The sequence below is a fragment of the Nyctereutes procyonoides genome, unplaced genomic scaffold (genome assembly GCF_905146905.1).
Source record: "Nyctereutes procyonoides isolate TBG_1078 unplaced genomic scaffold, NYPRO_anot_genome, whole genome shotgun sequence".
NCBI lineage: Eukaryota > Metazoa > Chordata > Mammalia > Carnivora > Canidae > Nyctereutes > Nyctereutes procyonoides.
In genome coordinates this window covers 9,664,504-9,690,863 of record NW_026575024.1, presented here as the reverse complement: position 1 = coordinate 9,690,863, position 26,360 = coordinate 9,664,504, and the positions used below count along the sequence as shown (strand labels likewise).

Sequence of the window (26,360 nt, the reverse complement as noted above, 5' to 3'; positions counted from 1 at the left end):
AGTGCAATGTGGGACCCAATTCCCAGGACTTTGGGGAGTATGACTTGAGCCAAGGCAGGTCCCTTAACCCACTGAGCCAGCCAGGTGCCCAACAACCTTATTACTCTTACATGAGATTTAATAGGGCCTCTTAGCCCTGCCTCACCAACCTCTCCAATGAGCTCACACCTTTCAAGCCTTTGCACTTGCTATTCCCTCTGCTGGAATGTTCCTCATCTGGTTACATAGCTATCTTTTATAGTTTAAGGCAAGCATCTTCAGAAAGCCTTTCAGGAACAGCCTAGATCTGATCTCCTAGGATAGGTTCTCCCAGGATGGTCTCCTAAGCCTCTTTTTAGGTCACAGCCCACCCCGCCAGACCATTTCATGGGGCAGAGTCCATTTCTGTCCTGCTCACTGCTATATGTCAGCACTTAAATTCATATCCATTTCCTTTTTTTCGACATTAAAGTTTCAAACAAATGAATGGATAGCTACCCGTGTGGATTCTCAGATGGCGGTCCAAATCTTTCATGCCATGAACAGTTTTGAAGTGGCAACCTGGAGGAGGGAAAAAAAAAAAAATCAGCTTTTCTCAAAATACAGCCTCAAAAATAAGTTACTATAAACCTGAAGTTCTCGGGGGAAGTCACACCGAGCTCTGATGCCACAGGATGCTTGGAAGGCACAGAATGTTCCTGTGTGGGGATTACATGGAGTGTGACAAGGACTCCGAGGATCAGTCAGGCCTAGCTCGCCCACCAGTGACACCGCCCCCCCCCCCCCCAGAAGGGGCTCCATACATTCAAGTTGATGCTTCACCTGGGTAGCAACAATTGAATGTCCTTTCTCCGAGGGTCACGGTTTGTTCCTTGGACTCTGAGGGGGGCGCCGAGGCAGGGGCTTTCTGGGCATCACTGCTGTCCGTGGAGGGACAAGTTGGTTTGGGAACATCATTACCTAGTTCTGAAGCTGAAATGGAGACAAAAAGAAGTGTTAATTTCTCAAATATAACCACCATGGGAAGTCTTACAATATAAGCAGGCTTGTTTTACCTCCATCACCTCTCCAAAAAAAAAAAAAAGCCATAGGGGACCTGTGTGGCTCAGTTGGTTAAGCAACTGCCTTCGGCTCAGGCCATGATCCCAGGGTCCTGGGATTGAGCCCTGCGTTGTTGGGCTCCCTGCTCAGTGGGGAGTCTACTTCTCCCTCCCTCTGCCACCCCCCTACTTGTGCTTTCTTGCTCTCAGATAGATAAAAGCCTTCAAAATTGAAAGCCACAGAAACTCTGGCCTTACAGAATTCCTTTCTTGAACTACCAACTTCCAGGAAATACAGGAGACAAGGGACATAGTAACAGGACAGACAACTGGCAAGGTTCAGGCTGCCAAACTTTGCAATGGTGGCTTCTCAAATGACCCAGTGAAGACTTAGTTTGTAGATTTTTGGATCACAAGCTGATTTTATTATAACGATAACACGAATTACAAGTGATACACAACAACGGCCAAATATTACAGATGACACAAGGCTGGTCCAGCAATGTCAAGCTATTTTTGAAAGCTTACTCAATTTGAGTTGGTTTTGTCTCCACTCAGTAGGTCATAGACCACACTTCAAGCACCACTGATCTCCTGGACAAAATGCCACTGCTTCAACAAATCATTTAGAGAGGGAGGAGGAGAAAAACCGGACTCAAAGCCTGGAGAGGAGGGCTTGTGTGATCAGGAGGTTACTTGGGTCCTGATTTTATTTTATTTTTTTAAAGATTTATTCATTCGTGAGAGACAAACAGAGGCAGAGACACAGGCAGAGGGAGAAGCAGGCTCCATGCAGGGAGCCCGATGTGGGACTCGATCCCGGGTCCCCAGGATCATGCCCTGGGCTGAAGGCAGATGCTAAACCGCTGAGCCACCCAGGGATCTCTAATTTTAAACATAAGAGCCATGTAAGACCATGACAAAGCCTGAACACTAGTTTTTTTTTTTTTTTTTTTTTTTTAAGGTGTGAAGATGAAATTAGAGTTTTAGAGAACATTCTCCTAGTTCAGGGATGGTTATTTACAAGGTGTAGAGATATCTGATTTGCTTCAGAACAATCCAGGGCAGGGGAAATAGCTGGACTGGCTGCGTATAATGGATATTGAAGCCCAGCACCAGGTACATGGGATCATTTCCTGTGTAGAACTATGTGAAACTGACATTTTTTGGGGGGCCACAATGGTCAGATAGTTTCATGGGGTTCAACCTAATGTGGAGGTTTAAAAATTTCTGTAACAAAACCCAAGCATTCCTAAAAGATTAGAAAGGGAGTGCTTTCCAAATACATTTATTTATTTTTTCCAAATACATTTAAACCCAAGGAACAAGAGGTGCTGTGCTGTTAGTCTGAAATCTAAAACAAAATTTACTAGTACATAGAAGTTAGAGGCCAAAAATTGGGACTTTTTGCTCCAGATACAGAAGGTGGATTTTATGCTCAGTGAGAGGTTTGTCAAGGTTTGTTTCCCTTGAGAAGCTAGTGAATACGGTGAAGGCTTCAGGTCTGGGCACAGGGCTTGCTTAGCTACTTGCTAACAAAAAAACTTAACCTGAGCCTCTGTTTACTGCTCTGAAAAAGGGATCACTGACCTGCTGTAGAGTTAACAATGCAAATTCTCAGCACATCACCCAGCCTGTGCCTTGTAAGCACTATTCAGGGATGGAGGACCTCAGGGGTCACAGCTTAATGGTGGTAGTGCTCAAAGTCCTATAACGGGCTCTGAACAAAGTGACCTAATCCTATGGGTCTCAACTGAGGGTCCTTTTGCTCCCAGGTGACCTTTGGGAATGCTTAGAGTTTTTTTTTTTTTTTTAAGATTTTATTCATTTATTCATGAGACATACAGCAGAGGCAGAGACACAAGCAGAGGGTGAAGCAGGCTCCCTGCAGGGGGTCTGACACGGACTGGATCCAGGACCTGGGTATCAGACCCTGAGCTGAAGGAAGCTGCTCAACCACTGAGCCCTGCCCCCACCAGGTGCCCCTGCTTGGGGACATTTTTGATGGTAATATGCACACATATAAGGAACACTGGCCCCTCACTGGTAGAGGCCAGGGATGTTGCTAAATAACCTACAATATACAGGAGAGCCCCCATACCTGTGTCAGTCACCTGAATTGTGGGTTTTAAATGTAGCTTCTCAGGGCTCACCCCAGATTACCAGGGGTGAGGGTGGTTAAAGATAAGTCCCAGGAACCTGCACTTTTGAAGTGCTGCCCGGGTGACTGTCAGACACTCAGTCCTTGCTTCTCAAAGGGTGGTCCCCAGAACTCCAACATCAGCATAACTTGGAAGCTTGTTAGAAATGCAGAACCTCAGGTCCCAGCCAACAGATTCCATCTGCACGTTAACAAGATCCCTAGGTGATTCCTATGCACAATAGGAGGAGCCCAACGCCAGGCAAGGCTTCTCAAACTTGAGCATCAAGAGTACCTGGAGGGCTTGTTAAGGCTCAGGCGGCTAGGGCTCCACCTTTAGAGTTCCTGATTCAGTAGATCTAGGGTACAGCTGGTAATTTTTCATTCTAACAAGTTCCCGCTGATGCTGATCTGGCAACTATCCTTTTCAAAACTGCTCAGTGAGAAAGTAAACTGGCTCAGAGATGCTAAATAAAGGGTGCAGGGCTAGAAGTTTTCAGCTGATCAAAACCCACACTTGCCAGATCTGAAGGAAGCCCATCACTAGGCCCCTTAAAGGGAAACCTTAAGAGGAAACCCAAAACCTTAGCAATTCATATCAAAGAAAACCATTAGACAGGTAAGAATTTTTAATCCCAGAGAAACCAAAAGAGATTGAAAAGTGAAATCGAAAGGAGAGGTTGTTAAGGCACTGTTTCAGGAACTAACTGGAAAGCCAGCTACGTTTCAAATTTCAGTTCTATCATTTATTAGCTGTGTGACCTTGGAGAAGTTACTCCACCTTCCCTGTTCCTCAATTACCACATCTAAAATGGGGATCGTGGCCCTCACCTCCTAGGTTTCGGTGAAGATTAAGTCCTTTAATATATGTAAAGGGACCTGGTACGGAAGTCAATGCTACATAAACATCGATTATGTCTAATGATGTGTACACACGAGCTACCAGATTCTGCAAGGGAGCAAAATGCACTGGGCCAGGAGACTTGGAAACAGGCAGAAGAGATGGGGTTAAGGCGATAAAGCAGCCATCCAATGCACAAAGGGCCTCCCAAGGAGACTTCCTTACTTTTAAACCTCCCAGAAGCCAAGCCAGGCTGGAAACCCACTCTCTTCTGATGATGAGCTGGGCCAGAGACCCTTCTAGCATGAAAGTGGGGGTGGACCACATAATAGAACCCAGTTTAGCACAGTCAACATTTTAGCCCTATGAAAAACCACTGTTCCTTTTAAAGTTATTTTTTAAGTCGATTTTTTTTTATTACTGGTTGTGACTGAAGTCTACCTGTTGACCTGCTCCATTTTATTTCTTCCAAAAACCTATTTGAGTCACAAAGCCATTTGCAAATAACAGTGGCCCACTCCTGCTAAATTTGAGGGGGGGGGGGGGAAGAAGGAGCCTAAACAAACCTCAAAAAGGAGGTGGACTTTTGTTCAGTTTGACGCACCTAAAATGCACGAGGAAAAAAACACCACATCAGTTGGAAGGTTGCTTTCTCTCTACTGGTGGCTGGTGCTTAATTCTGATTGTGTCCTGCTCCCAGGGGGGGCATCCCAAGTTCCTCACAATGCAGAGCACCCTCAGCCTTGAAATCAGAGGGCGTCTCCAGGAGGCATCTCCCCAGCAGTGTGCAAGAACAAAAAGGAGCCCATGGCACTAACTGAGCAACAGCCAGGGGTCATTCAGGTTATTGTCTTTTATGATTGCTTCGCCCCAAGATTCAACACCCGCAACAACATTCTCCAGTTCCTTTTTTACAGAGGATCAGCAGGGGGCCCTGCCCCCTCCCCCAGCCCCCTTCCCAGGAAGACCCTCCCGAGGCACCGCGTGTCCATTACAATCCTGGGGCACAAAGGCAGTTAATGGTGTTTTGGTTAATGGTAGCTCCAGCCAGATTTTAGTTTTAGGGACTGTCGTTTCAAAGTAGCTTCGTTGAACTTCTCCCCTCCACTACCTCCTCGGGCCTGTGGTCCTCCAAGCCCACGGGACCCGCCTGCACCGTCGGAGGTGGGAGCCTTATCCGCGCCCCGCCCCCCTTGCTCCCTTTCTAGGCCGGAAAAACCCAGGGGGAGACGGAGAAAGAAGTTCACTTGGTACTAAGAGGTTATCAGCTAATCGCGAAGGTGGGGGGCTGGGGGGGTGGAGAGGAGATCGAGTGGAAGTTACGTTATCTTAATCTGAGGGCAAGATAATCAGAAAGGAAGCGCCTTAGAAATGCAGACTCCGCAACCCCACCTCACCCCCGAGATTCCAACGGGGGGGGGTGCGAGCTAAGGGTGGACCGAGGCATTTAGCGGGTTAGCAAAGCTGCCCACCTGCAGCTTCTTCAGAAGCGGAGGCTCCACCGGCCACAGGGTGAGAAATGCCGCCTTGAGGGTTTAGGCTAGCCCCGGGGTCCCCCCTCCCCTCATCCCTCCTCTCCAGCCACCTGGCGGCCGGCTCAGCCCGCAGAGCCCGACCGTGCACTGTTCTGCTCAACGCACCCCTCCATCCAGAGCTTCATTTAAGTAAACAGGAGGGGATCCTCGGTTGGCTCAGCGGTTTGGCACCTGCCTTTGGCCCAGGGCGTGATCCTGGAGTCCCGGGATCAAGTCCCGCATCGGGCTCCCTGCATGGAGCCTGTTTCTCCCTCTGCCTCTTTCTCTGATACACATAAATAAAATCTTAAAAAAAAAAAAAGTAAAAGGGAAAGTCCTCCCATCACCTGTCGGACCTCAGGTGCGCCCCCCCCCCCCCGCGCTGTAGCCTTGCTGACGTCCCCGGCCTCTGCGCTGCGCCTGCAGTGTCCTCTGCGCCCCCCCCCCCCAGCATCTCCAAGCCCCTCGTCGGGTTTTTACTCGACGCCCACCTCCGCGAGGCGTCCCTGGGCTGCACATTTGCAGGGCCCCCTCCTCTGCGCCTCCGCGCTCACGCACCTGACCCCCGGCAAGCCGAGGGGACCAGAACTCCGTCTGCTTGGTCCTCGCCGTTGCCCGCCCCCCCAGCACCCGGCCACCCCCCGTCCCCCGGCCGCGCCGCCCCAGGCCAGCACCAGGAGGTCCGGGACCCGGCGACCCGGGCCGGCGCATCCTCCCGGGGACCCGCGGCTTCCCAGCGCAGGGACGGAGCCGCAGAGTTTGCCGGAACACGGGGCATCTGCAAGGAGGTGCAACTTCCAACGGCGCGGGGCGAGGGTGGGGGTCCCGGGTCCTGGGGCGCGCGCGGCGCTACTCACCGGGCACCCCGGCCGGCGCGGGCGCGGCCTCGGCGGACTCCCTGCGCGCGGGCTGCGGCCGCCGGGGCCCGAGGTGCTGAGGCCGGGCCTGCTTGCGCCGCGACATGGCGAGAGGGACCTGCCTCCCGCAGCCGCTTCCCGGAGTCGGGCAGTCACCCCCCCGCTCCCCCGGCCGGAGCGCGCATGTCCCGGCAATTCTGCTCCTCGGCCGAGCCCGGGCGATTTATCAAGAACCCTGACGGCTGATTGGCCCGGAGCCAGGACCTCGGGGGTCCCCGGGCCGCGCGCTCCGCGCCCCTGCAGCCCTCACCACCTGAGAGCTCGTTAGAAATGCAGACTCTCGGGCCCCGCCCCAGACCCGCCGAATCAGAATCTGCATTTTAACAAGCTCCCCAGGTGATTCGCAGGCACATTAAGGTCTGAGAAACCGCGTCTGCATTTTAACGAGATCCCCAGGTGATTCGCTTGCCCATTAAAATTTCAGAAGCACAGCTCTCCTCCAACTTTCATGTGCGCGCGAACCACTGGGGATCTCGTTAAAATGCAGATTCTGACTCAGTGGGTCTGGGGTGGGGGCCTGAGCTTCGGTATTTCTAACGAGCTCCCAGGCGATGCCACGGCCGCTGCTGCTGCTGCTGCTGCTGCACTGGCCGTGTTTTTTGGATTCTGACTTAATTAGTCTGGGCGGAAACCTGGGCATTGTTTTTTTTTTTTTTTTTTTTTTTAAGCTCCCCAGGTTATTCTGACGTGCAGCCAAGGTTGAGAGGCCTGACCTCCAGCATCTCTGCATTTAAAATTTAAATGAGGCTAGAGAGTCTCCAACTGCAGAGGAACCACTTTATGGAGAAGTCCATTAAAAATGCAGATTCTGAAAGTTTTGGCTTCCGGCGGGCGGCCGAGCCCAGTGGTCTGTGTTTCTAGACGGCGCCCCCCCATCCCCCCATCCCTGGCGCGGTGACTCGGGCGCCCCAGGCCTAGGACCACCCGCGCAGGAAGCCTTGGGCCATCAGGGGCGCGGCCCGCCCAGCAGGTGACGGGGGCGTGGGTCCTGGGGGGCGAGGTGCGCTAATTGGCGTTCATGCTCAGACTGGCTGGGACCTTGATGAGACCCGAGGGGGACCCCTCCTTGCAGCAGGTGAGCGACATCCAACAGGGAGCAAAGGAAGCCACCTACATCCCTCGGGTGTTTACTTTCTACAAATTGGGGAAGTTGCTGGAGGCGGGGCAGTGCCCTAAGCTTGCCCAAACCTGCGAGTCACGTGGGGGCCCTTGCGAGAAAAGAGCCGGGTTCGGCCTGAATCCGGGTTATCTCACAGCGCCCCTGCCGACAGTCTACGCTGTGGCCTGCCCGGCGCCCTGGGGTCTCAGCAGCCGCCGGTCGCCCGCCCTTCTGTGGGGTTGCCGGTGGCAACTCCTAGGGCAGGGCCTGTGAGATGATGGTTTTTTACGTTTCTCAAAAACTGAGCTGGTTTTCTCCAACTTCCGGCCGATTTTCACGTGGCTGAATGGATTTTAGGGAGGGTTGTGTAATGCCAGGTGACGTCACCCAAGGTTAAATGTACTCATTTACGCGTTTCCTTACGACTTTTTAGAAAAGCAATCTCTACCCTCCACGTGGGGGCTTGAACTCACCACCCAGAGATCAAGAGTCCCAGGATCTATCTACCCACTGAGCCAGCGAAGTGCCCCAAGGTTAAATTTTAGAGCCAAATAAATTTTTTTTAAAGCAACTTTAAAATTTTTCTTTGGGATGTGCATCTGCCTACCTACACACATGTATAAAGCCATTTGAGAACTTAGGTCTGTGCTTAGGGTTATCGTGCCTTGTGGGAAGTCTCAGCAGAATACTGGATTCCCGCAGGGACAGGGGCTGCCTCTAGGGGAAGCTACCCAGCCAGAAGGAGAGGAGGTATCCAATACCTGCCTGAAGTGAGTATATGGGTTTATATTTAATATTTATATAGCATCTTGTCAGGTCAGGTGCACTCAGTTGGATTAATCCTTGGTACATGACACCTGGTCATTACTGATCCGTTGCTGGCTTATGTTTGTGTGGCTGCTTGTTTGTCCCAGGGCTTATTAGGATATAATAAATACCAGGAAACCCATCACCCAAAACTGGGAGCATAACCTAAACCCCACGTACTTCATTCCTTTGCTTTATCTTTTCAGCAAGCTCTTTTGCACCTACATGTAATCTTAAAACACCATTTTAATTTTTAAAGAACTTAAGGGTGTGTAATTTTCTACGAATCCCTCCCTCATTTATTATATTGCTAAAACCATCCAGATTGCTGTCACTGTCCTTCGTCTGACTGCTGGGTAATATTCTATGGTGTGAAAATAGCACAGTTTATTCATCTGCCTTCCTGTTGATGGACGCTTGGGTTGTATCCCAGTCTTTGTGATCGTGTGGCTATGATCTGGGATCCTTCTGAAGTGTCAGAGGTTAAGGTTAAGTGACTGTACACATTTTTGGATGGTAGGTGACTGTTTTAAGAGATTATGCCAAAGTGGTGGCACCAGTTTACATTTCCACCAGCCAAATAAGACATACTGGGGAGCCGCATCCTTTACTATACTTGGTATTTTCAGATATCTTAATTAATATACAGATGTCAAATTAATATTCAGTGATATTTCACTATGGTCTGGACTTGCATTTTCCCTGCACGTACGGTTTCAACAAAAGCAAAGCAAAAATTGTTTTTCACAAAAGGACAGCAACTGATTAAATTTCTTTCATTTTTTGAAGGTATTGTTGTAATACTTTTTTTTTGTAACACTTTTTAATACATCTATTCAAAGTTATGGCTGTAAATTGAATTCACTACCATAATTGGTTTTAATGGCTTGACTTCCAAGGGTCATAACTGAAAATCTGAAAAAAAAAAAATACAGGTGTACCTGGCTGACTCAGTCAGTAGAGTATGTGCCTCTGGACCTAGGGGATGTGAGTTCAAGCCCCACGCTGGGCATAGAGCTTCCAAAAAAAAAAATATAACTCATACAGTAGATATCTAAGTAAGAGCTGGGTATCATTCATTGGCTATGATAAGTCACGATTTTCCTCCAATCCCATTCATCAATTATACAAGTTGACTATTTGTTTTTTTTGAAATGCAGCTCGTAAATTTTCATCTTCCCTGATACTCAACCTGGGGCCTTTGCCAATTAAACTGAAGAGGGCGCATCACTATATCTTTAACAGATGAATTTCAAACCCACTGGACAATGTTTAAACCGATCAGAAAATTCTGTTGCTTAAGTTTAAACACGCAGAATGAGGTTTTTACAGGTGATACCTTTTCATTGTCCTTCAGCAACAAAATTACAGAACAAGGAAACTATGGCCAAACATGCATTTCAAAATACTTTCACCACAGGGTGTTTCTCTAGGCAATGAGTTACTTTTTCATTCTTTATATATCATCTTGATCCTGAATTTATTTATTTATTTATTTATTTATTTATTATTTATTTATTTATTTATTTATTTATTTATTTATTTATTTATTTATTTATTTTTAATGCTTGTGGGATGCCTGGCTCAGTGGTCAGGGTCCTGGGATGGAGTCCCACATCGGGCTCCCTGCAGGGAGCCTGCTTCTCCCTCTGCCTATGTCTCTGCCTCTCTGTGTCTCTCATGAATAAGTAAATAAAATAGTAAAAAAAAAATGCTTGTTAGGTAGTCCCCTTCAAGAGAAAGTCAAATTTTCAATGCTTGTCACTTTTTAAAGGAAAAGTGGAAAATCTCTATAATTTTGATAACTTAAGTCTTTTGCCAAGAGATAACCGGTGCACTTATGAATTATGAAAGATTCTCATCTCTCTATATCTCTTTTCAAAGCATTATAAAATTTGAGAGGCAGTAAAATGTAAATAACACATAGACTAGAGCCAGCATGAGTTAGAAAACTGGCTTTGTGACTGTATGGCCTCGGGAAAGCTGTGTGCTCCAGTTTTCTCATCAATAAAATGGCAATGTTAACACAGCTAGGGCGAATGAATTTCTATACCCAAAGGACACAGGACAATGTCTAGTGCCGAGGCAGTACTCCCTAAGTGTTAACCGTGTCTATTTATAATAATAGAGTGAATGTATTAGTTTACTAATAAGTTATTATGTATAACAATAGCTCAGTCATCTACAATTGGTGGTTCCAATTAAGTAGGCACAGATATTGTTGTCCATGGGAACTAAATTGGAAGCAAACAAGCCTGTGTCTTCACTCAACCCTTCTGAGTTGCAGATTTTCCATTCTTTTCATACCAGTTTCAATATATGTATATTATTATTTTTTGAGAAATAAAAAATTTCCTCCTCCTCCTCCTCCTCCTCATGTGAGACAGCATGAGTCAGGGGTGGGGGGTTAGGTAGGGAAGGCAGCGGGAGGGGCAGAGGGAGAGGGAGAGAAAGAATTTTAAGCAGGCTCCCTGCCCAGCACGGAGCCTGACGTGGGGCTGAAGTCACAACCCTGAGATCATGACCCACGTGGAAATCAAGAGTTGGATGCTTAACTGAGCCACCCAGGAGCCCCGTTATATGTATATTAAATGAGAACTTCATTCATTTAATATTGCTCAACTAATTGCTCTCTTTTTTAAGAGTTAAAGTCATTGCTCACCTGACTTCCGTCTTTTCTGCTACCTTTCTCCACTATGGATACAGGAATGAATGAATAAATGTTTATCCAGGTACAAATGATTCTCCAAATGCATGTAAAGGCAGGAGCAAATCTGACTCTCTTCTCTGCCAGGAATTTATTTGTTCAATTGATAATTTTTTGAGCTCATACTACTACCTGGCTCTGTTCTGGGTATGGGGTATAGAGTAATATGCAAGACCAAGAAGACCCAGCAGGGCAGCCAGAGAATGAATGAATGAGTGCATGAGGTCATGTCAGATAAAGATGGGTGCCCACAATCAAGATGACATGGGGTGGTAGGAACTTAGAGTGACTGGGTGGTATTGGGGAGGGTTGCTGAGTTTGGCTAGAGGTGACCTTTGAGCTAAAACCTGATAATAGGCAACCATGGCAAGAACCACAGAGAGCATTTCTGGTGGAGATAACAAAGGCTCTACGAAGATCAGCTTTGGCGTATTTGAAGCAAAGTAAAAAGCATTGGTAGCCAGTTGGTTCCCAGAAAAAAAAAGTATGGCTCGTAGAGTTGGGGAAAAAGAAAAAAAAAAGTCCAAGCTCACTTATGATGAAAGACATGCAAGTTAAAATAAATTGAAATTCCATTTTTATCTTGTCTGAACAGGAAAGATTAAACACACACATATTCGCAAAGGTGCACATCTGCCATGATCCAGCTATTCCTCCCCCACACTGCACTTCTCGCACTTCATGAGAATCACCTGGGGACCTTGTTAAATGCTGATTCTGACTCCAGTGAGTCTCAAAATTTAACATGAATACAGATCACCTGGGGACCTTGTTAAGGAGCGGATTACAATTTCAGGGCTTCTCAGACATCCACATGCAGAAGACTGACCTGGTGATTTTGTTAAAAGCAGATTCTGGGCAACCAACCTATAAAGAGGTATTCAGCCTCACTAATTATGAGGGAATGAATATTAAATAACCATAAATTCCTCTCTTTTCTCCCCCTATTAGATCAATAAAAATTAAAAATGCTGGTAACATCTACCGTTAGCAAGAGCACAGGGAGTTGGTTCTTCTAATGCATTGCTGGTGGGAGTGTGAATGTTTATAGTCACTTCAGAGGGCAATTTGGCAATACCTTTTTAAATGTGCCCTGCCAGTGATCTATTAATTCTGCTCTCCATGCATTCTCCAGAGAAAGGTCTGCCCATGCGCACAAAGGAGCATATCCAAGGATGTTTGTGGCAACACCACTGTCGTAGTAAAAACAAAACAAAGCAAAACAAAACACACACACACACACACACACACACACACACTGAGAAATAACCTAACTACCCAACAACAGGGGACTGGTTAGGTTAAATTAGGGTTTAGCCATACCATGGACTACCAGGCAGCAAATAAAATAATCATCCAGATTTATGTACACCAGCATGGCTAGAGCTCCAAATATAGTGCACTGAAGACAAAGCAAGTCCCACACAGATAGAGTCAAACACCTATTCAAATTCATATATGCTTTCAATGGTGAAATATAAAAATCCAGAAAATAAAAAGTACTAGAAGGATATGCACTGGCTATGTGTTAAGCAAGATGATGGCAGGGGTAGCAGCTTGAGGGAGGAAGGATTGGAGAGCCTCAGTGTTCTGTGTCTGGGTAAGAAGATGTGATCCTTAGTATTATCTCCTTTTTTTTTTTAAATATATATTTAAATTTATTCATGAGAGACACAGAGAGAGAGGCAGAGACATAGGCAGAAGGAGACGCAGGTTCCTTGCAGGGAGCCCGATGTGGGATTCGATCCTGTGACTCCAGGATCACACCCTGAGCCGAAAGCAGATGCTCAACAACCACTGAGCCACCCAGGCATCCCGTATTATCTGTTTTTTTAAAAAAGGGGGGAAGTATTCCCATATTGCTTGATAGTTAAATAGTGAAAAAGCAATAATTAAAATAACTAAATTATGGTTCTGTCATACAATGGAAAACATTCCAAATGACCATGACGAGAATAATGTTATTTCCTTGTGCACTGATATGCAATGTTCTTCAAGATATGTTAAGTGAAATGTTCAAAGGACAGAACAGCACACAAATTATGCTATTGTGTGTGTGTATGTATGTTTTTACACACATAAATTGTGCATATACAATGTACGGATATATGTATGTATGTTTTTACGTACATGCACACACAATAGCATAGTGAAAACATACATATGTAACAGCATTTCTCTATTAAATTGAACACACACAGATACACACAGACACACATGAATGCAGAGGAGACCAGGGAACTGGTAACATGAATTATTCTTGGGGACTGGACAGCAGTTGTCTGAATGACTGACATATAAGGTATATACTTCTTGGCAATCTCTTAAGTTAAAAAATTTTAAATCATAAAATTTGGCACACCCACAAGAGTGTGAAAAACACATGGGTGCGATTTATGGAATAAAGCAAACACCCTTATAATCACCCAACAACTTAAGATCTAGAACGTTCTTAGTTCTAGAAACTCTTTACATGTTCCCATCCATTAGCTTTTTCTGCCTTCTGCCACCTTCTTCCACTAGCTCTAATTTTGTGCAATTATTATTTAAAAATAGTTTTATTACTGTATGTCAACTATACTTCAATTAAAAAAAAAACCAATAGATTTGTCACCTAAATAATGTTGCTTAGTTTTGCTGCATGGCTGATATTCCTTCCATTGCTTCTTTCTTTTTTTTTTTAATTTTTTTTAAAATTTTTATTTATTTATGATAGTCACAGAGAGAGAGAGAGGCAGAGACACAGGCAGAGGGAGAAGCAGGCTCCATGCACCGGGAGCCCGACGTGGGATTCGATCCCGGGTCTCCAGGATCGCGCCCTGGGCCAAAGGCAGGCGCCAAACCGCTGCGCCACCCAGGGATCCCTGCTTCTTTCTTTTTTAAAAAAGACTTTATATTATTTATTTGATAGAGAGAGAGACTGGGAGTACAAGCAGGGGCAGAGGGGAAGGGAGAAGCAAGCTCCCCACTGAGCAGGGAGCCAGATGCAGGGCTTGATCTCAGGACCCCAAGATCATGACTTGAGCTGAAGGCAGACGATTAACCCACTGAGCCACTCCGGCACCTCCTTCCGTTGCTTCTTTAAGTTTGTGGGATTCACCATGGTGTGCAGGCAGTGCAGCTGATTTTTACTCTTGCATAAGCTCCACATGAATTTAACCACGTTTTACACCTTCACTGCCAACGGGTGGTTTCCACTTTGGTAATTATGAGCAAACATAGCTGTGAAAATTCTTACACAGCTTTCCTGGTTCTTGTGTGTAAGTTGCTCTGTGCCCAGAATCTGCATTTTAGCAAGATCCCCCCGTGACTCTTGCGTGCGCTAAGTCTGAGGCGTGCAGTGTGGGGAGGAATAGTTGGATCCCAGCATCTGCTCACCTTCAACTTTCCTAGGAACTGCCAAACGATTTTCCCATGTGACTGTATCAATTTATGTTCCTATCAGCATATGTAACTTTTAGTTTTTTAAGAATTTATTTATTTATTTGAGAGAGAGAGAGAGGGAGCGAGAGAGCACAAGTGGGCGGGGAGGGGCAGAGGGAGTGGGAGAAGCAAGCTCCCCGCTGAGCAGGGAGCCCCATGCGGGGCTTGATCCCAGGATCCTGGGATCCTGAGCCGAGGGCAGATGTTTGACCTCCTGAGCCACCCAAGCGGCCCTCAACATATGTAACTTTGAAAATGAAAATGAAAGAAAAAAAAGGGGGGGGGACTATTTAAAAAAAGTCACTAGGGCACAGTCTTGGTTGAAAATGTTAACAACCACTACACAGATCTTCACTTCTTCTTTCTGCTCCCACACCCCAGCTCCTCCCCTTCAGGGCTTAGAATCTGAAATGATGAAATGAATTACTGGAGGAGGATACTGTGTGGGTGACATGGTGGATCAGGGCCTTTATTTGTAGAGAGAACAGCCTCCACTTCACCTGCTGGCTCCTACAGGTTTGGTAGTTCCTGAACTATAAAGGAATGTGGTCCAAGAATTAGGAATTGTAAACTGCTAGACCTGGGGCAGGGTGTGGCAAAACTGGGGTTGCCAGTTGTCTTCCTTAGTCCTGGGAAATGTGAATTTCCGATCCCTTTCTGGCAACACTGGGATCACCCAGACCAAGTGTCACCTGCAGATTCTCTGAGTGTTTCTATATGTCTTAGGCCACACAGTCACCCTGGCTCTGACACTATCCACTAGGGTTTGCTCCAGAGCCGTTCCTTTGTTTAATAAACATTAACTGGGTTCTGTCTGGTTGTGAGACACCATGCTCACATCCAGGAACGCAACAGCAAGTCTTTAAGGAAGTCACGGAGCAACGAGGAGGGACAATGAGCAAACAGGCAGGTGCAAGACTGTGTAAAGGTAAAGGTTGGCACAGTGGTCAGAGAAAGCTTCCTGTAACAGGTGGATTCAGGAGCCTGGATGTATAGGACGAGTAGGTCTTGGGCAGGTGGAGAAGTGAGGTGAAGAGGCTTTCAGGCAGAAGGGACAGTTTGTGCAAAGACCAGGAGGTAAAGAGAAACTCTTTTGGAGAAACTCAGTCTGGCTGGAGGTGGGCAGAATGCTGGCAGTGAGGCAGAGGAGGCGGTGGGGGAAGGAGGTGCAACCGCCGTGTAAGGCCAGCAGGACACACTCAACCCTTTTCTGCTTCTCCTTTCTCCTCTCTTCCTGTTCAACGTGGACACATCCAGAGGCAGATCCCAGGCTTGGTGTGACAAAGTGAAGGTTACTTCACCTTTCCTTACCCGAGAAGCAGCAACACTGGCAGTGGAATGACTCTGACAATGAAAACCGTGAATGTTCACAGACGCTCACTGCGTGCTGGGGGCTGCGTTAGAACATTCTACAGGGAGTATCTCACCCGAGTCCAGCTCTCCACAGATGTGAGCTTTGAGCAAGTCCCTTAACTCTTGAGCCTCAGACTCAGCTGTAAAATGAGGATAATAATTCTACCAGCCTCGAATGGTTTTCCCGAGTATTAAAAGGGAATGTGGGCACCTGGATGGCTCAGTTGGTTAACTTGGTTTCAGCTCAGGTCATGATCTCAGGATTGGGAGATGGAGACCTCTGTGCTGAACATGGAGCCAGGAAGATTTCTCCTCTGCTCCTCCACCCCCTGCTTACATGTTCTCTCTCTCTCTAAAATAAAATAAAATAAAATAAAATGTATGTAAAGAGATCAGTAAACAATAAATAATGAAGAATATTACTTATAATTATTATTGGCAGTCATCCACCTACTCCCCAACACTATACTAACTTTGAAAACTACTCTAAAATATAATAACAATGATTGTAAATGTGATTGACCATAATATCTATATTGCACTAGGCATGGTAGGGATACATCTGTGAAAAAGACAGAAGGGGCTGTGTCACCAAATAAAAGTGACAAAACAGAAGGTTATTTCCGGTGGATGATGCTCCAAGAGATTATCTAGGGACCCATCTCCTAGCTTATTGCTATACTGTCCCCTGGAGTGTTTCTCTCAAGATGAACATCCACACCTATGATCTAGTCCATGGGAAGGGGCAAAGAGGAAGAGGAAGGCAAGAGGCTGCCCTTTATAGAGTGACCTAGAGTGTGTGTGTGTGTATGTGTGTGTGTGTGTGTGTGTGTGTGAGACTTTTTGGTTGTGTCCCATTGGTCAGAATTTAGAGTCACATGTAGCTGCAAGGGAGTCTGGGAATGTGGCTTCTAATACGGCGGCTGTGTGCCCAGCTAAACCTTGGAGGACTTCTGGGAATTCATCCTACTGATATACAGGCACACTCATAAAATGCCTCCTCTACAAGATTATTCATTGCTGTACTCTGTCATTGCAGAAGTCAGGATGCAACCCAAGTGTTTGTTTACAGGTCACTTGCCAAATAAACTGTGGTAAAGCCACACAGTGGCATACTTTGCAGCTGTACAAAGAAAGAATGATGAATCTCTATGTGTACTAATATGGTTAAGATTTTCTGAATATATTAAATGAAAACAGCAAGGGATAGAACTGTGTACATAGTATGCTACTTTTTTTTTTTTACAAAAGGGAAGTGGAAAATGGAAGAGTATATTCATATTTGCTTATGTTTGTATAGAGAGACATGGGAAGGCTATGGAGTGCAGCAATTGCTGTTGGCACCCCATACCTATCCCCTTGCCCTGGTCACCCTGGTGCATGCTGGACTTTCAGCATTCAGTACTTAGCATTTTTTCACCCTGAGGATTTTCTCTATTTGCCAGCATCCACTTGGCCCAACTGTGCAGCAGCCTGAAAGACGTGGGCTATTAATCTCTTCTTACCACCTCAGGAGTGGCTCTCAGTCAGCAAATGCTGGGAGTTGGTGGATAAATACCTCAGCTCCCTTGCCCCACCAATGGATAACTTGGAGGCATCAGTTCAGTTCCTTCCTGCCTCCCAGGGGGTCCCCAACAGGAGTAAGTGGCAGATGCCTGCAGTGGCAACTATGCCGATAACAGTCTGTATCAGATCTTTCACTCCTTTGTGTCACTTCCCAACCTATCCCACTATATGGGTGTTTCCTGGGATCGCCTCTCAAATAAGCTACTTGCTCTCTGATCCTTGTCTCAGGGTCTGCTACTGGGGAAGATCCAATAAGACCACAAAGAAAAAAGAAAAGAAAAGGAAAGAAGTTATCCATATGGATCAGGAAGGGACACAGGATGGGAAAGAGACCTCTCAATGTATAACACCCTATATTGTTTTGTTTTGCTATTTGTTTTGCTATTTGTATTCATACATTGTGAATGTATGAATTATTCACAAAAGAGCTCACAAAACATTAGTGATTCTAGTCCTAAAAAGAACACATTGGTTGTTGGGGTACAGTTAATAGTTTTGGACAGAGCCCTATTCCTGCTATGCTCATTTCTGGTTGATGCCAAACAACTTGCCATATTGCAAAGGTGTGAGTCTCCCCAACTCCTCTCTCCCTTTTCTGTTAGGGGCATGAGTCCTAGGTTGCAAATGGAATGGGGAAGTTGAGTGTGATGGTGAATCTTGGCATTGCCTGTCTGGCAGTGTGCATGCGGTATGGACTGGTGTTGAATCCGTGACTTCTGGGCTTCAGTGTTACCACCTAACAAGTGGATACAATAAATACCCATGCTGCTTTCCGCTCAAAGTTATAAGGAAAATTCTGGAGCTCATGGCTCCATCCATCAATCAATCAATAGGGTAAATGTATTTAACTTGAGGTGCTGGGCTTATAAAGAGTCTACAAAGAACTAAAATATATGATTTTTTCACCAGAGACACTCACTAAGGAATAATGTAGCCTAAAGAATATTCAAAAATATAAACTTTTATATTAGAACTGGTCAAGTCATAGCTCTATAGCATGGAGTAAATGGTTTTACATATATCTATATGTAAATATCTATCTATCTATATTTAGATTTTATTTATATGAGAGAGAGAGAGCACACACATGAGTAGGGGTAGGGGGAGAGGGAGAGGGAGAAGCAGACTCCTCACTAAGTGGGGGAGCCCCACAGGGCGCTTGATCCCAGGACCCTGAGATCACAACCTGAGCCAAAGTCAGATACTTAACTGACTGAGCCATCCAGGTGCTCCCAAATGATTTAATATTTCTGGACTTTAATTTTCTCATCGGTAAAAAGAGCATTATTGCATTGTCTACAGTGTAGGGCTGCCATGAGGGTTGGTGAGATAGTAGTTGTAATGTTCTCAGGGCACTACTTGGCACAGAGGGAACAGTTAATGAAAAATGATTTTTTTCTATGAATTACTAGAGATACTCAAGGCTTCCTTTGACTCAACTTCTGTAGTGGAGGGTCTACCATTCAGGATTGTATGTTTGCAATAATAAAACACCCTTCCTTTTGTTCCTTAGGAAGAAACAATAATTTGTGCCAAAGAATTGAAAGTTGGGAGTACATTTTTATTTCAGCTCTAGCTTTATCCAGGGGCTCAAATATCATGCTGGCTTTGTCTTCCTCTGCTCCTCTCAGCACAGCTTTGCTGTGTGTTGGTTCACTCTCAGGTACTTCTCTCATGGGGCAGGCAGCTTCTGACACAGCTCCTAAAGAGCCCCACTTCCCCATGTGCTTGCTCTTGGCTAATCCCTTCCTCTTGGTTGAACCTAGAGACTCACTTCTAACAAACGGAATTTGGCAAAAGTGATGAAATGCACTTCTGAGATTACATTACAAAAAGACTGTCTTCCTTCTTACTCACCATATCTTGTTCTCTCTTGCTTGCCTGTTTTGAGGGAAGCCAGCTGCCATGCTGTGAACTACCCTATAGAGAGGCCCATGTGGCAAGATACTGATAATTGCCTCTGGCTAACAGCCAGTGAGGAAATGAGGCCTTCAACCCAGTGGCCCCTAGGTAACTGAATCCTGCCAAAACCCATGTGAATGAGCTTAGAAACAGATCCACACACACCCCAGCTGGGCCTTCAGATGAGACCCCAACCCTGGGCAACAGTTTGATTATAGCCTTGGGAGAGACCTTAAGACAGAAGCTCCAGTTAAGCTATGTTTGAACTTCTGACCTACAGAAACTCTGAAGTAATAAATATTCTTTGTGTTAAGCCACTAAGTTTTGAAGTAATTTGTTACATAGCAATAGATTAATAATGCATCTTTAGTTGGAGGTTGGGGGCAGTGCCAGCCCTATATCCTCATAGCTCCAAAGAAAAGAAAGGTAGAGAAAGTGCTCTTTTTGTGATCATTCAAACAAAAGTCCCAGGGTTTAGCCCTTCTTAGGCTTGATTGGCTTATCATGGGCCAAAGGCCCATCCTTTAGACCAAGAGATGGCAAACTATGGTCTGTGGGCCAAATTGGGCCACTGCCTGTTTCTACAAATAGGTTTTGTGGGAACACAAGCTTATTCATTGATGTTTATTGTCTAGGGCTGTTTTTGTGCTAAGAGTGCAGAGCTGAGTAGCTGCAACAGAGACTGGAGGCCCCCTACATCTGAAATATTTACTATCAAAGATTTCTGTTGAAATCAGTAACTATTTCTGTTGCTTTAGAAAGAATTTGCTGACCCTTGCCTTAGACCAGTATCTTTGACCCAACGTCACGGGATGCTTTCATTGACCAAGCATGGGACCATGCCTTCCCCTTATGGAGGGGGTGTGTCAGCCCCATTTGGAGCATATGGGCTGAAGGGGTGGTGGTGGAATGGATCCCCAAAGATCATCTAGGAAATGCTCAGCTCAGGGTAGGAGATAGTTAGCAGAGGGAGCAGAGGCTCAAGGCCTCAGCAGTGAACACTTATGGTTTTGTATAACCACACTACCCTCCTTCTTTTGGGAGCTAGTTGTGGGAATGGCAGTGTTGAATGAGGTCATCTAGAGGATGTGACCACTGGTTGACCTGTGAGCTGGACCCAGCAACTGGAGGCTCCTCGCTCCCTCCTCAGTCCTTGAAATATGGGTTCTACTTGCCTTCTTGGCTCCCAGGAACTGCCCCAAGGACATAGCCTTGAGATAGTGATGTGGTGCTTGTGACCATCTGGATGGTCCATGACTGAACCAGTTAAGGTCTCTATATAGACTTTTAAGGGATGCCTGTGGGGGTGCAGTTGGTTAAGTGTCCAACTTTTGGTTTTGTCTCAGGTGATGGTCTCAGGGTCGGGAGATTGAGCCCCGGGGTGGGCTCCATGCTAATTGAAGAATTGGCTTAAGACTGTCTCTCCCTCTCTCCTTCCTCCTCCCCCCAATAAATAAATAAAATATATTTTTAAAAGATTTTATTTCCTTATTTGAGAGAGGGAGAGCACAAGCAGGGTTGGGGCAGAGGGAGAGGAAGAAGAAGCAGACTCCTCGCTGAGCAGGGAACCCAATGTAGGGCTCAATCCCAGGACCCTGAGATTATGACCCAAGGCTGAGGCTTAACCTACTGAGCCACCCAGGTGCCTTAAATAAATTTTTAAAAAAAATTAAAAATTAAGCTTTTAAGATTTGGCAGGAGGGTGCGGAGATCTATTTCTCTTGCAGCTACCCAAGACAAGCATCGTGTGCAAGTTCCCTTACTTATTAAACCTACCATGTACTAATTTGGAGTGAGTTGACTCTTCCTTCCAGTATGGAGCCAGTTTCAGATTTCCCAGGAAGCTCCCCAAGAAGTCAGCTAGTTTTGGAAAACTACTGATGGCCAGTGGGCAGGATGGGCTCGTCCTAGCTCACAGTATCCCCAGACCAGAGCTGCTCTAGCACTGGGCATGTGCCTCAGTGAACTATTCCTGGACTATGTATATGTCAAAGCATAGAGAGAAAAGGGCTGTCCTCTGGGTTTGCTGAATTGGGATGACATTAAGCTGGAGTTGTCTGTGCCCATATCCTTCTGTCATGTACAGAAAACCATCTGCAGGAGGAAAGAATAAGGCCAAGCAAAGGCCTGCCATGATGGGCACGATCGCAGAAAAAGAAGCTATGCAAGACCGTCTCCCTGGGTTAGGTCCCAAGGTCCCCAGAGCAGCTATGACCCCTGTTTCTTTCTCAGATTCTGGAAACTACCTAGTGTCTGTCCAGGAAATGTTCTTACTTCTGCTAGTTTTTGTGTATTTCCTGTTATTTGTAACCAAAAGAGTGTTGAAAATATTGAGCTGTAGAAAAAGACCAGAGAGGGGCTCCCCTCAACTGAAATCAGGAAAAAGTTAAAAACCTAGGTAGAAGCCATGTGGTATGCAAAATATAATAGAATAGAGGACGAGGTGCAGAGTCAAAAAAAGAAAATAAACAGATAAATGTGGAATATCTGAGTCTCATCTATGGCAGAGAAAATACCTAAGAATTCCCAGAACTGATAAACTGTAGTTCTGGGGATGCCTTGGTGGCTCAGCGGTGGAGCATCTGCCTTTGGCCCAGGGTGTGATCCTGGGGACCCATGATCAAGTCCCACATCGTGCTCCCTGCATGGAGCCTGCTTCTCCCTCTGCCCGTGTCTCTGCCTCTCCCTCTCTCTCTCTGTGTCTCTCGTGAGTAAACAAATAAAATCTTTTTAAAAAATAAATAAGTAAACTGTAGTTCTGGCTTCTGATCTCCTGGTGTCTGGTGGCCAAGATTTCACTGTCATCACCTGGGTCTTACAACCATTTAAGCCTTGGATTAAAAGTCCCTCTAAGAATGAACTAATTTTGGGATTCCTGGGTGGACCAGTCAGTTAAATGGATGCCTTTGGGTCAGGTTGTGATCTCAGGGTCCTGGGATCGAGCCCCACATTGGGTTCCCTGCTCAACGGGGAGTCTGTTTCTACCTCTCCTTCTGCCCCTGCCCCTGATCATGTTCTCCCTCTCAAATAAAGAAATAAATTAAAAAAAAAAAAAGAATGAACTAGTTTAGAGGTGCCTGGCTGGCTGGTTCAGTTGGTTAAGCCTCTGACTTTTGCTTTCGGCTTAGGTCATGATCTTGGGATCCTAGGATTGAGCTCCACATTGGGCTCCACATAGAGTCTGCTTGAGATTCTCTCTCTCCCTCTCCCGCTGCACCTCCCCCCACTCATGCACCATCTCTCTCTAAAATAAATAAAATCTTAAAAAAAAAAAAAAGAAACTAGTTTAGAGGTACTGGCGGACTCAGTTGGTAGAGCATGTGACTCCTGATCTCTGGGTTGTGGGTTCCAACCCCACTCGGTTAGAGATTACTTAAAAACAAAATGTTAAAAAAAAGAAGAATGAAGTAGTTTCACATCAGCTGATATAGAATGATTTCTAAATCTTTAGCCCCAGATGGTGGCTTGAAACTATTCCACCCTGTCAGGGTACCCACTGTGTGGAAAAAGTACCTGGCACATAGTAGGTGTTTAATAAACTTTATGGAAAAAATCCTGAAAGATATATTGTTAAATGGAAGAAAAAGGGAAAGAGAAGACCAGCTATAAGATCACTGCATACAAGACCACTTTTCTATAGAATAAGACCCCATTAAAAAGAAGCAAGAAAGAAAAGAAAAATCTATACATGTAAGCATGTGTAAGCACATAATTGCTTTCGGGGAAGGGAGTCGAGAATCTGGTGTGGGAAGGAGAAAAATTTTCCATTAGATACCACATTGAAATGTTTGAATTTTTCCACTCTGTGCATTTATTACTTTTTCAATGAAAAATTTATGGTAATGGAAAGATCTTTGATAAAGCAAATATAGTATCACGGTGATTGAATCTTCATGCAAAGGATATGGGTGTTCACTAGAAAATTCTTTCAACTTCGCTGTATGTTTGAAACTTTAAAAAAATTATTAGGACATGCTTACTTTAAAAAGTTCCCCCTCAAAAAAAAAAAAAGTTCCCCCTCTGATGAAATCAAAGGCCAGACCCGAAGCTGGTATCCATGCAGCACTCAGAAGGGAGGGGAGTTCCCATGGCAGTGGTGGGGGGCATTTTTTTTGAATAAAAATGCCAAGGTTTACACTGATAGAGGTGTACAGAAGTCTACAGCAAAGACTTCTATGTTGGTATGGCCTCAAATTCTGTCCATTGAAGCCCTCAGTTTTGGTTGGTACCAAGGGACCCAATCAAAGTGTTTCTCTTTGGGAATGTATCAGTTGGGGTTTGCTGATGATATGCAACAGAAACTGTTGGCCACTTGAACCAGAACAGGAACTCCTTGGCAGCATGCGAAGCAGCTGAGTGCCTGCAGGGGCATGGAGAGCCCGGCCCAGGTGATGGGCAGAGAGGAAAGCTGGCCAGACAGGTGTAACCATGAATGACATACTATCTGCTTTGGATGCTGCAGGGAGACATCTCCGATACTGATGTGGGAAACCCCTAAGCTGCACCCTGTGCCACCATCCATCACATGCTGTTTTGGCCTCTCTCTGCTAGAGTGCAGTCACTGTGAATGAACTCTGGTGTTTCCCTGTGATTTGTGCTGCTTGCTGTGTCTTGGGCAGAAGTATCTGACTGGCCAAGTCTAGGTCCCATGCTTGTCTTCCAGCTGCAAGGAAGTGGTGGGAGTAGCTGATGTTCACCAGCTTGTACAATGCAGGTAGGGCACTGCCTTCCACCCAGGTGAGCACAATGACAAGCCCTCTGCACAGGAAGGAGTTGGCTCCTGAGCAGCCCTAGGGATGATGAGCACGAGCTCTTGACAGCTCCACCAAGGATACACAGGCACTGAGAAAGTGGATCATTAGTGCTGCCATTGTATATGGCTCCATCAATTGACTGCCTACTATGTGCCAGGTACTTCACATGTATTATTTTATTTAATCCTGCTTTATAAGGCTGAGATAGGTATAGTTATTAGTCTCACTATACAGAAAAAGAAATTGAGGTTCACAGAGGTGAGGTCACTTGCTGGGTCATATCTCTGAGAAGATGTGGAACTGGGATTTGAACCCAATTCTTTCTTTTTTTTTTCTTTCTTTTTAAAAAAGATTTTATTTATTTGAGAGAGAGAGAGAGAGTGAGCACAAGTTGGAGGAGGGAGAGGAAGAAGCAGCCTCCCCACTGAGTACAGAGCCCAATATGGGGCTCAATCCCAGGACCCTGGGATCATGACCTGAGGCAAAGGCAGCTGCTCAACTGACTGAGCCACCCAGACATCCCAAGAACCCAATTCTTTTTGATTCCATGGCCCTTGTTCTTAACCAGTACCCTCTACTGCCAACTGTTCCAGTCCTCCGGGCCTGCTAGGCAAACCAAGCAAGAGAGGTCTTTGAATGACTTCTCATCTGCTCATGGGTAATTTGGGTGTATCTATGCTGTCTGCACTGGATTAGGTTGAAATATACTCTATAAAGATGACTGCCAGTTTGCTAACTTGCAAGAAATTTAATACTAAAAAAATGAAATTCTCATTGAGCCTTCAAAATACTCATCTTTAAATTAATCTGAACTCTGTCTTTCTGAGGACACTGGTAACTGAGAGCTCAAAATGAGCAGAATGCTCTGTGGGAAGGTCTAACGTCTCATAAAAGTGGAGGCCATTCCAGCACTCATCCCTTTCATGTATCTTCTACTGGGAGGCATCAAGTCTCACAGCCACCTGGGAAAATGCTGCCTCTAACAAAAGATGTCATGATGAAGACCAACAGGTCCTATGTAGATTGGGTAGGGAGTCATATGGGCAGGTTGTCCTTTCCCATGGAAGGAAATTGACCAGAAATTTAAAAAATAAATAAATAAAAAGGAACCAAGGAAAAAGAGGCAAGACAAGATGGGAGGAGAGACCCACTGTATTTGGATACAAATTGTACCTTCTCATCATACTTGTGTTGAAAGTGATTTTTAAGTAGTACTGTAGGAGAAATATCACTTCATTCATTCAAATAAATACTGAATCCTGGATAAGGCAATTCCATAGGCAGTCGTAAGCCGAAGGTTTCACTCATAGTCTCCTGCATTAGTCACCTTTGGTGTGTAATAGGCAAACTCAATATCTCAGTGGCGTTCCACAATGAGTATTTATTTTCTTTTTTATAGGTCTGTGAGTTCATTGTGGCTCTGCTGGGTATGGCTCAAGCGTGAGGTTTGGGTTGAGGTCAGTTCCATTGGTCCGCTGATTTCTCCTTGGGCCATCAGCCACATGGGGCATGTTCTTCTTATGACAGGTCATTTGAGAACAAGAGGAAAAGCCATACCATACAGGCACATTGAAAGCCCCTCATCTCATCAGGTCTACTAGTATTCCACTAGCCAGAGAAAATCACAGGGCTTTGCCCAGAATCAGTGTGGTGGTGAAGCACATTCCACCCCTCCAAGGCCAATGGGCAAGGGTGGATACATAAATTCCAGACCAGGGAGGGATGGTCGAGTTGGAAACAACAATCTACCACAGGGGTTAACATTGAAAATAGGAATATGGGATGAGCACTGGGTGTTATACTATATGTTGGCAAATCGAACTTCAATTAAAAAAAAAAAACCCAAAACGAAACAAAAAAGAAAATAGGAATATAGTCACAAAGTAAAGTATAAATGTATTGATAAAGACTGACAGATTTATACTACTAAAAAATTTATGTCTAAGGTATTAGGCCAAGGGTGCCTGGGTGGCTCAGTGGTTGAGCATCTGCATTTGGCTCAGGTTGTGATCCCAGGGTCCTGGGATCAAGTCCTGCATCAGGCTCTTTGCTCAGTGGGAAGCCTGCTTCTCCCTCTGCCTGTGTCTCTGCCTCTCTCTGTGTGTCTCTCGTGAATAAATAAATAAAATCTTTAAAAAAATAAAGCATTAGGCTGAAAACCCAAACTTCAATAAGCTTTGTGGCATAGGACTTTTTCTTGAAAAAACTAACCAGTGGGAGGTGACACAGTCCTCTTTGCCTCTTGTTGTGATGCTGCCTTCCACCGCTAGGGTGAAGCATGAGTCATTATTATTTTACAGCTTCTGGCTTCCATCCAT

General features: G+C 45.5%; 1 protein-coding gene across 2 annotated transcripts in view; it reads right to left on the bottom strand.

The window, feature by feature from the left end:
- ZFP64 (ZFP64 zinc finger protein) overlaps positions 1 to 26,360 on the bottom strand; it is an 87,844-nt gene that overhangs the window by 12,123 nt on the left and 49,361 nt on the right. Inside the window, exons 1-3 of one of the 2 annotated variants that reach the window (XM_055302773.1) lie at positions 6,372 to 6,480; positions 802 to 951; positions 478 to 540 (exon numbers count right to left, since the gene is read on the bottom strand). In XM_055302773.1, coding sequence (XP_055158748.1) covers positions 478 to 540; positions 802 to 951; positions 6,372 to 6,477 — 319 coding nt within the window. In that variant the 5' untranslated portion in view covers positions 6,478 to 6,480. Of the gene's footprint in view, positions 1 to 477; positions 541 to 801; positions 952 to 6,371; positions 6,481 to 26,360 lie in introns of those variants that run through there. The other variant, XM_055302766.1, reaches the window with a different exon arrangement.